This window comes from Anneissia japonica, unplaced genomic scaffold (assembly GCF_011630105.1).
Source record: "Anneissia japonica isolate Jap-2015-1 unplaced genomic scaffold, ASM1163010v1 scaffold287945_len1679841_cov205, whole genome shotgun sequence".
NCBI classification, from domain to species: domain Eukaryota; kingdom Metazoa; phylum Echinodermata; class Crinoidea; order Comatulida; family Comatulidae; genus Anneissia; species Anneissia japonica.
In genome coordinates, this window is record NW_022753015.1 from 1,318,055 (window position 1) to 1,329,639 (window position 11,585).

At 34.7% G+C, this 11,585-nt stretch overlaps 1 protein-coding gene across 1 annotated transcript; it reads right to left on the bottom strand.

Moving 5' to 3' along the window:
- Nucleotides 1-2,762: 2,762 nt before the first annotated feature.
- On the bottom strand, nt 2,763-8,768 carry LOC117122659 (cathepsin L1-like). The gene is made up of 7 exons (XM_033268342.1): nt 8,614-8,768; nt 7,791-8,043; nt 6,146-6,298; nt 5,473-5,697; nt 4,882-5,047; nt 4,359-4,470; nt 2,763-3,566 (listed from the first exon to the last, which is right to left on the bottom strand). Exons 2-7 carry the CDS (start codon nt 8,031-8,033, stop codon nt 3,467-3,469), a joined length of 999 nt encoding a protein of 332 aa, XP_033124233.1. The 5' UTR covers nt 8,034-8,043; nt 8,614-8,768; the 3' UTR covers nt 2,763-3,466.
- Between the last annotated feature and the right edge of the window lie 2,817 nt (nt 8,769-11,585).

The window sequence follows — 11,585 nt, forward strand, 5'->3', positions numbered from 1 at the left end:
GTATTGTGTATTATGCAAGAAGTATTAAAAAAAGCGGAGGTGTTTAAATATAATATTTCTTTAGAACACTCTCCTAATTGATGTAATTTGATGATAAGCAGTTTGACCACTAATATTAAAATCTATACAAGCATTATTAAATATGTTCATCAGGATCCCTGTTATTACTACTGTTATTTGTATCATTTGACATACACTTGATACAAATTTTAACTTACCAAATACTTGACAATGTTTTGTTTACTGTTCTTTTTTTAAAAATAAATAATATATATATATATATGAATCAAATGATAAAAGGGAGGTAAATATAGTGTTAAATAAAAGGACCTGATATACATCATATTTTTTGATGATTTAACAGTATTCACGACTATCTTGATTTATATTATATATTACTATTTATTTCCATCCAGCCGTACCTCCAGATTTATCTAGTTTAACGCCCTCTTAAGGTGCGCCATTGTGTAATATAAATGTACCCGACGGTAAAGAGTGTAATAACAGAAGAGAGTCCACTCAGATTAAAAATGCGTTCCGCTCGACGACAAAACGCACTCTACAAGCCCTAAACTTCGTGAGTAGATTTCGCGCACGATTGAAAATCGTAACGGTACTGGGTTTGGTCTACTGAAATTCGTGCTTTGAACCAGGGGCGGCGCCAGTGGTGAGGAGGGCAGGGCTTAAGTCCCTCCATCGGTCTGGTCAAGCCACACCACCCCCCCCCCAACATCGGCCAAAGCTCGTCCGGCAGTCGTACAAAAAAAAAATAGGCCCAGTTTTCCCATCCCTGTACTGTACTGCCCACACCAAGCCAAATCTGTCTCAGCAATCACATCGTCTGGGTCTGATCAGTCAAGCAGAACATAACAATGGTGAATCGAACATTGACGGCCATCTAGAAATCGCAATTTTTCTTTAAAAATCTTGTTTTGGGAGGAGGAAACACCCCCTCACCCCCCTGGCTGCCCTCGGATAACGCTGTGCACTATAGTTACACCCTTAAATACTTGGGCCTTTACATCAACCTTTATACGAGTGGTCTTTGGTGTTAAATCAAAAATTCTCTTTGGCCCTCCGACCCATTTTTGGTTCCTATGCTTTCAAGCAAAGGAACCTTTAGGATACGCTGTTTTTTTTTGTAAACGGGCAAAGGCGACTTTCCAGATATCTGTTCGTTATGAACATCCGTACCCAAGCAAAACTGGATATGACGTCGTGCCCTATTTAATAATTTTCTATTTTGACAAATATTAAAGCCATAACTAATGAAAGACAATTACCCCCTACCCTTGAAAAGACTAGTAAACTGTATAAGAGGAAAAAATTTATGGACTGTTGTTTACTTTTGTTGTCCAACTAACTGTCTTAAATGTGATGGATTGGACTCCAGGGACTTTCCTGGGTAGTATGGACAGAAAACTTTATCTGCACTCCAAAAAGCATCAATTTTATACCTGATACTGTGGTTTGGATAAGGTTCTACATACACAGCATATAATGGTGTTGTGGTTTGATAAAAACATACTTGACAGGATAATCCTTTTGCAGCTTCTATCGGAAGCTAGACTATGTATAGTAAACCATTGTTGGCTCCGATCCATAGTTAATGTAGGGGGCCCCCAAAAAAAAATCAAACAGAGCTTGTCGGGCAGTTGGACTAAAAAAAATATAAGAATAGGCCCATGCCAAGCCAACACATGTCTGTCACAGTCCGAGTGCCATTTCTGGCCATCCAGAGGGTCCCATTCTTAAAAAAATCTCGTTTGGAAGGGGAACACCTTCTCAAAATCTTCCACAAGCTCTGGCCCATGAACTCTAGTCCCCCTGTCGGACAGCTCGGCCCCCAGAAAATATATCCTACAGCCGCCACAGCTACTACACCTTTTCATCATTGGCACTAAACAAGCAGAACAAAAAAACCTGATGCCAGGATTAATAATAATAAAAAAATAATAAAAATAATAATGTTCGCCTAAATAGCGCATTATGCTAAAGCCTCAATGCGCTTAACAATAAAAATGTAACTGCTGGATTAACACTTGAGGTCTCCCTGCCTCCGTTTTTTGCCATGTTTACATCACCACAAATACAGTAGTGCAATATTTCATGAATGCCCGCATAGGAACCTTGGTCCTTGCAGAGGTCTGGTTGTAATATAGGTTTTGTGCGAGGGATAATTTCATATGTAGGAAAAATCATCTGTGTGCTTGCAAGTTAAGCCTCAAATCTTATTTTTCATGTTAGATTTAAGAGCATGACTTTTTATTAAATATTAATACAGTAGAATAAAGGCAGTTACAAGTGTGTTGGATCAAAGACAGTAAATGTCAGAATTATTGTGGGATGGTTAAAAAGCTTGTTATTTAGAGATGTTAAATGCTTTGAGTATGTAAACAAATATTATGCATCTATGTAATGTCACTCCTTCAATCAGTCTCGAATTGGAATTTTTAATCTTTAAAAAATTGTTCTTTGTGAATTTGTCATTTGTATATTTGATGAGTATGTTGTATGGTAGTTTAGTATGCTTAATATAATATTTGAGTAATGGAGTCAAATCTGAAAGCCCCTTAAAATTAAACTCATGATCAATGCAATACTATAGTTTGTTGTTATATTTCCATGTGAAATGCATAATTATGTGAACACATGCGTTGTACATACTTTGATTGCAATTTGAATGAAATAAAATGATGTTGTATCACATGAAAAAACAATGTCTTAAATTTTTACTCCAAACTCATCACCAACAGCAAAAATACTTTACAATTACTATAATTCTTTATTGAACCTTAGATGAAAAAATACTGCATGATTTACTGAGACTAGTAATGGATCAAAAACTGACAACAGGCTGGACTAAATAAATACTGTACCGCAAAAAATATATTTGAAATAAATAGGTTCTAACATATAAAACACTCAATATATTAAATATACAGTACAATATGATGATACAGTGTACAAATAATCTTATCAAAAATTTTATGATTATTTCAGGTCAAAAATGTATAGAATTTCCTCATTTAACTCTGAAATAAATTACAGTATTTATACACTTTCATATTATGTATACACAGTAATATTTGACAACACTAACAATTTATAACATGTTAAGCTGTGTGCATGGTATATAAATACAATACGCACACAATTAACACATTAATAATTGTAATTCTGCAATAAATTTGACATCAACATTGTCTTCTCAGTATTCGAGTCACAACACAAGAAAAATAATACCCAAGATTTGTCCATTTTATTTGTTCCTTGTTGGTACATATCCTTGATGTATAAAAAGATTTTTTTTACAGTACAGAAGTTGTATAATATATATAGATATATATATATATATATATATATATATAGTATATTGTTGCAAGAAAAGATTTATAAACTATGTTAACACCAGAAATTACACAGCCATTGAATTTAAGAAACCTAGGGAAACTGTTAGAAAATTTTATACAAGAGGGAAGCTAGCTGAGCTTGCTATTCCACATTGGTTGTTCTTGTTTCGCGACATCTTGATGTAGCCTTCCATTCCCCAGGTTGTTCCCCAACTGCAAATAAATCAACAATACAACTTATTAGATTAAAATCGCAAATATCGGTGCATATGAGTAACAGGATTCATCCGTCAAGGTGTAATTGAGTGCATGTACGCTGTGAGCTCCTTTTAAAATCCATCATACATACATTTATCATACATTATCTTTCTTTTTATTATTTTTGTCAGGTTCAAGGACTTCTTCATCTTCTTGCGATCTTGCTGCATAAGCAAATTTGATATGTGTAAATAAAAATTTACTCATCTAAGATTCCGGAAACTATCTCTTTATTGTAAGCAACTGTAGGCAGTTCCGATGGCGTTTTGTGTCAGGAGAAATAATACGAAATGATGTTCGCCCTACCTGATGTGTTCAGTATTTATTACACGTCTGGTAGGGCAATCAACTATAAGTACACTAATTTCTAGCATTTTATTGAAAATTAAAGGGAAAAAAAATTGGTGAAATGGAAGGTCCACAAATTTTCCTTGATAAAATCTGCATGTGTAAGGTTCTGTGCAGTATACCCTACATATACAGATCAGTGTTGGGGAAATCAAAAAATTGATATTACACCAAGGTTTGTGCAAGTTTATTGTATTGTGAAAATACAATATTTTTTTTCTTACAAGACAGATTGTAGGGTATCTTTCCTGATGGTGGACAGGTGAGGGTATTATTTTACAGTATGAACTTTTACTCTTTTTTAAAATTCTATTTACAGAAAACCTTTTTACTTCACGCCGTCTCCCTGAAATCTCAATTAAACGCTATTCACAAGAAAAAAGATTTGGTAATGTTTACCTGTTCTTCACCAACCAGTAATCAGATCCAGAGGTTGAATCAGTACCGTAGCCTACAACAAGGACACCATGATCCAACTGTTCCTGACTACACTCAGGTTCATCATAAACACCTGCAAAAATTGAGAATCAAAATGTGGACTGGTCATATATACAGTACACAAAATAAAGAAGCTTTATCTTTCGAAGATTCTTTTAAAATTCTAGAAATCATCATTTTGCTATTAAGGTCTTCGTTTCAGGAGTTGCTCATTATGCTCAAGACATCTTGGTGAAGATGGAATAATATGTCATGGGCATTCCCCGCATTAATAATTTTGTCCTCGTATATTAACTTTAAAAGTGCATTTAGGTAACAAAATACACAAGACCTCTTCAAAGTTTAGAATGAGATAAATTCTAGTACCATGTCAAATCAGTCTGAAGCAGCTCAATTATTTGCAATAGGGAGACTGAGGCAACAGCCATGGCTTGTCTGCTAATGTAAACCAAGCTTTTATTGCTAATACAAACCAAGCTTTTACCTGATTCGTATAACTGGAAAGACTCGTGACTAGCATCAATGGCAACAGAGATTGGTCCAACAGTTGCTGAAGCCGTCTTCAGAGCATCCTCATCCTCTGATGTTACATCAGTGTAACCCGTACAAGTAGCAGCCACTCCGCTAGGCGTGAATCGGCATGTGTCATCCTGTTGACAATAGACATCACAATGCTTTTAAATAACTTTACATATTTTACTAACTACAGATCTATCAGTTTACATATAAGCAAAAATTTGAATGTAAGTAAAAAATATTTAAAGAACAACAACATTTTGTAACTTGGGTAGCCTGTGTGATTGAACTAGTGCCAACAATAATTGATCAATTTTTAATTTAAATCAAATCAATTAAAACAAATACACAGTATACTAATATTAGTAGCATAAGGTTATCTTATTATATTACTGGTATTATAAAATATTATATATTAAAAACTGTATAGATATTCTTTTAATTCCATATGAGTATTACAATGTTTTCTTTCAAATTTTTCTTTTCTCCATATGCTGGGTAAACCAGTGATATGTTGTGGACCCTATTTTATCATGTTTAATATGTTCTAAATTCTTACTATAGCTTCGTAAGGGTAGGATTCCTCTGAGTCAATTCCATTGTTTACTTTCACATATTCGAACGCTTGATCCATATAACCTCCCTCACATCCAGCATTTCCCTGATCTTTTGAGCAGTCCACTAGGTTCTGTTCGCTTAGATCGGGGAGCTTCCCTGTTTTCTTGAATGTTTGACCTTCTAGTGACCCAGTAGAGCTGAAGGCCCAGCAAGAACCACACTGACCCTAAGAGAGCAGAACTAGCAATGGTCAGCACAGGTGTTCAGTACATAAATAATGAGTATTAATATTAGTCAGTGCCTAACAAACAAGGTTATTCAAATTACAATCAATTCCTCCAGTATGGAGACACTTGGATTGCTGTCTGTAAAATTGTAGAACAGTTTGGTCATTAATAAACCAGCACAAAAAGAATAAAATTTTAAAAAATAAAGTAAAATTAATTTTTAAAAATAAATAATTAATTTAAAAATCAAAATTGTTTTAAATTTTAAAAAGTAGAATAAATAATATGGTCCATTTCTATTATTAGTTTATCATTCCGGAAAGAATGTAACTTTACTATATAACAGTTTCTGTTTAAGACATTTTTTTATAATTAATATATAATCATAGGACATCAATACCTGATCAGCATTCATTTGCATTTCCAAAATGTCATAAATTTGCTTACTTGGTCTTTGACGGGGGTAACGTATCCCTTATCTCTCCAGTCAACTGTATCTGGAAGTTGGATAAAGCTTGCTGCCAAAAATGATGAAGCAGAACTCTTCGTCTTGTTACTCTTTTTGAAACCATTCATAATGGCAACAAATTCCTTGTTTTTCTAAAAAAAAAGTAAAATTTTTTTGGTTAATTCCCTAATTAAGTAACAGTCCAAAAATGACAGGGGAGGAAGAAAATACACATTTTTACTTGCCTCAAAACATTATATTTTTGTTATGTAGAGTACTTTGAGAATCAACTTTATTTTTGCATTGTTTTGTTAAGCTTTTGATGAAATATTCAGTAGCTCCTCAACATTATGAATGTGCAAGATGGCCTCTACTTTAAAAACATGTATATTTGATCTGTATAGCATTAAAATAAATTTTAAAATTCAATTCTTTTAACATGCAAATGATGTTTGATATACAATCCAATGTCAATATTTAACAGTAAGCACAATAAAATGCATGTGTTCAGGTGTTTTTTGCCGAGTCATGAGGGTATAATAGATTTAACAACAAAACAATATTATTGTATGCTACCCATGGTAACCTAACAGGAATTTGCTTTGAAGAATGTGAAGTCAACTGAATGCATTGTGTCCATTTAAACTTTCATTTTTTTTATTTTTCATACAAAATGCATATTAAACAAAGATTGCTATTTATATGCATTCAAATACTTGCAATTGTTGGACGGATACGTCAACCAATTAATTCCTGCGACCTTGTTTCAAAATCATGTGACGAAAGTGGTTTAATCATGTGACACTAATACTGAGTATTATCCATTGTATCTACTGTAGTGCAGTATTCTCAGTACCTCTACTAGGTTTACATAATATAATACTGTTCAAATTTATTTTTGGGGATTGTTGCGAGTTGATTTATTTAGCGTACTGCTATGAGGGCTCTTCATTTCAAAGACTTTATTATAATATAATTATAATATGGTTATTGATTTACAAAAAAAATACATAATCCTTTATGTTTTACTCTCTAGTCGATATACTTTTTGGTATTGTTGAATGCAAAAATTTTTGTTTTTTTTTGTACTGTATATCTTGTACTTCTTTCCATATGCAAGTTCATTGCTGTTGTATTATTGTACTGTTGATTGGCTTTTCTTTCAGATTGCTTTGTTTAAAAAACACAATGATCAAGCTTCCATTGAAAATTAATTATTCTATGAATGCATATTTACTTTTTTCATTATTAAGGAAATAATGGAATTTGCATTTTTGAACCAGGATGTGTGTTTAGAATTGTCAAGTAATTTGAATATGAAAAGAAATTTCAATAGAAGTTCTTTATATTTATTGCTCAAAAAATTCCTGTTTTATCTGTGAAGCATTTTTTCCCAGGCTCTTCTTTCTTCATGCATACTCTGCACATAAATTCTGGTCGTGTCTTCATATTATTACTATATCAACAATTCTATAAACATCCTGATCCTATGAAAGGGAGGAAATTTCCCCAGTTATACACATTTTTCTCTCACTGGACTGAGACACGCCCAGTTCACAAGAGATGAGTGGCAGGATAATTTAAGGCAAAAGATGATGTATACAATTTTAATATATAGTTTATAAATGAAGGCTAATGACTTACCATATCAGCATATTTGTTCATGCCTAGCCTATATGAGTGTTTCCCCATGGAATGTTCCAAGTTATGCTTGGCAACTTTTTCAAGATTTTCTTCCCAAATTAACCGCCTCACTTGTTCTTCCCCTTGCTCATATACTTTCTTATGCGTTGCTTTCCACATGTCCCATTCTTCGTCCAACTGATGTACAAAAGGACTTGCTAGGGTGGCTACAACAGCCAGCGATAACACAATAAAACGCAGCATTCTGTTTTACCTAATTAAAAAAAAATACTTTAAACATCAGCAGTTAATACTAAATAATATTGAAGGAATAGTTAACAATTTCGGCCAATGAATGATATTGCCTAACTGTAATCAGCATAAGGCCTAGTAGGCCTAAGAGTAAATAAAATAAAAAATTACAAAACAATGGAATGGTTGGCTGAGCGTTTGGCATACTAAAAAATACAGAAATCAAAATACTTCTTTAGCTTGTTGAAAAATGGTATGCATGCTAGGTCGCCGAGATGCAAGTGATAGTAAATCGTTGTTATAATTTAGTGAAGAAAGGGGAAACAATAATATTCTCTAGTTCTATCGCTGGAGCACCAGTTTCATTAATAATATTTAATTATTAACAAAATGAGGCTGCCTTACATTAGACGACATGATCACCTGCCGGGAACCGGGCCCGGTACCTGGGTACCTCCTCACTCACTCTCAAAATTGCACTGTCGGTTGTTCAGGCCCCGGGCCCTAGGCCTAACTTATTTTCACCGGCAATAAATGTTTATATAGCCTAATACTAATAGTAAGTCTTGAAGAATAATATTAAACAACTTACACACAAGAACAGCCGGACAGCCTATAAAGTACAAGGTGATGAAAGACAAACGATAATCTGCCTGCTATTTTTTTGTACTGACCCTCTCAACGGGCTTCTGGTGACTTTATAGTATGGCTCGTAACAATGAGTTTCCGGGTGTGAAGCATGTGGTCATTGTTATCTCGTGACTTCTGTCATGTGATTTTTTGTTATGAATATTTATAATTACGTCATGATCCACAATGACGCAATACTTCATCGCGACAGCGCTGTTCATCGCCAAGAATTCACCAGAAGTACTTCCTAGTCTTAGATTAGGCCCCATAAAAACTATTAGTTTAACACCCTATAAAGTATAACTGATGAGGGAGGGAGGGATTTTTTGGGGTTTTTTTTTCAAATAACCCCGGATCCATGTAAAGTAAATACATAGTGATGACAAAAAAAAACCAAAAAAAAATCTCCAATTTCTCCAAAAATGATGAGGTAGCGGATGATAAACTAATTTTTTTTTTTTTTTTTTTTTAAATAATGGGGTCTTAGACACATTTTACTATTAATGGTTTCAATTAATGCTTTATTACGATGACAACTATTTCACCAGGGGTGTGCACTGCTCCTTTTTGTTTTTGGAGCTGGAGCATGAGTGTGAGAGTGGGCTCCTCATTCCAATTGACCTTTCCTGAGCTACTGAAGGCTCTGTTCTCCTCTGATGCAGATGCTTTTAGTCCACCAGCGGGGACAATAAATCCCCATGCCAGATCTGGACCACTTTCCCTCACCCCCCACCCACCCCCAAATGTATTTGCCTATCCAAATCTCAGCCATAAAAACTCTCTCCATGAACCTACCAGGAATTTTTATTCCAGAATCCTGACCATCGCGTCGGCCCCTTGCTATAGAACCCCACTGTCATGATGATGCCAAATTTCTGGAACCACTGGTCATGCGGTTCTGAGTGTTGCCAGGAACCGTATAGAAGAACACTAACCACAAATACGCCTAATATTCAATTACTCTGTTCCTTTGCAACTCATGCTTTGCAACGAACCACGGAACCATAAATAGGCCTAACCATGTTGTGACAAAACGAGAGCTGTAACTGGATAACTAGGGTGCAGAACAGGTCATGAGCCCCGGGGCGCCAAATTGAAGGGGCCCTCGGCCCTAACATGAGCCTGAACAAAATAATATGGCTACAAATTTTTTTTTTTTTTTTTTTTTTAATCAATTAACAACCACAAAAAACAATGAATTTTACAATATCATGAATAGGCCTACTGTTCATTTCAACCTTCCAAGACGGCGGAATTTAGAGCGAGAGAAACCAATGATAGCCTGTACGGGACCAATTCTGCTTTTCCCTGTGCCCTTCGTATGGGACGTTAAATCATTGGATTTATTCACACAATGGTTCATAGCCTCATCTATGCACAATATCGAAAAGTGTATGGGTTGTTTCCACAGTTGTAGAACATAGCGGCTGCCGTGGATGAGGGAACCTGAAATGCCTTGATGATTCCAACGCAAGGAGGACCATGGAATAGCTCTAAAATATATACGCCCTAAGCCTCGTCTTTTTTTTTTAACCTGGGGCTTGGTTGTTGATCTTTCTTACCCTTACTTGCATCAACCAATCTCGGCAGGCTTATAGAATAAAGAACGTGACGATCTTATGACTGTAGCGTTAAACCACCATTTCAGTTGGGCCTATAAAAAAAAACCAATTATATTGTTTGAACAATGTACGGAACTCATGACGACACAGAGTGTCTCTTTTACCAGGCTTAAAAATAGGCTTAATTTCTTTTCGTTATTACATGGAGCTATACAAATCTTAACAGTCCTTGGTTAAATAACATCATTATAATAACTGATCATAATGTTTTGCATTGTAATATGGTTTACAAAGATTATCTTCAACTGAAATACTTGATGGTTGAAGGACGTAAGTTGTTTAAAAAAACACTAACACATCTTTAAAATACTTGGGCGGATGCAGAGTGTGCGTTCGCCCCCCCCCCCCAAATTGTATTAAGAAAAATAAGTGTTGTATTGTATTGTTGTAATAAGGGATGAGAGTGTAATTTCCGGGCACCTAGAGGCAGGCGCGGATCCAGACCTCTTCGCACCGTTCGCCAATATAAAGTAATACTAATAGCAGTGCCTGGTGGTCTGGCGAAGTGCAACTCTTTCTTTAGAAATGCCACCAGCCTAAACCAAAGACAAAAATATATAGACAAAATAAACTTTTTGCATTGTCTAAGTATTAATCAAAGAGGGACTGTAAATAAATCTGCTGTGCGATAACGTACGGTACACTGTTGAATTCTTTTATTATTATTATAATTTGTCACAATGTATGGTTCATACAAAATCAATCATAGGGAGGATAGGCTATACATCTGCGTTGACTCTTATAACCTTATTGAAAGGCATATGTAATTTTATTATATTTTGTTATTCCAAAATTACACCAAAGCAAAAACATTATTTTAATGTATAAGAGACAGATATTTATATGTCTTAAATTATGACGTATTGCCAAGGAAAGCAATTTGCTTAACATGTATTTTTTTATGTCGAATAAAGAATTATCAGTATCAGTATCAGTAAAAACAAAAAGACCAAAATTATATTTGTTTACAAGCCTATAAGATAATCATTTTTTTTGTCAAAAGTGAAATTGATATACTGTAAGTGGCGTATTAAATAATCAATAAAAAGTCATAAATCTAAGTGAAATTATTATACTGAAGTAAAACTGTAAGTGATAAGCTATCTTCTAAATATTAATTCGTACTGGTTTGGTTTCCTGCCTTGTTGTACGTATGCTGCAGTGGCGGATCCCCCCTCAATTCGAAATTGAGGGGGGCTAGAGAGGGGCTTTCATTGATGTTGAGGCTAGACCATCTTAGATGGCTCTTATGGCCGCAAATGACACTCTCAGACCTAAATTTGATCAATATATTCTTTGTTTTTCCATTTTA

Bases quoted from the DNA above. Each gene is read 5' to 3' on its own strand.
- LOC117122659 (XM_033268342.1), bottom strand. From the start codon at position 8,033: ATGCTGCGTTTTATTGTGTTATCGCTGGCTGTTGTAGCCACCCTAGCA. The intron at 5,698-6,145 runs GTAAGCAAATTT...CTGCTCTCTTAG, and splicing joins TTACCCCCGTCAAAGACCAA to GGTCAGTGTGGTTCTTGCTG. The intron at 3,567-4,358 runs GTAAACATTACC...ATTTATTTGCAG, and splicing joins TACTGGTTGGTGAAGAACAG to TTGGGGAACAACCTGGGGAA.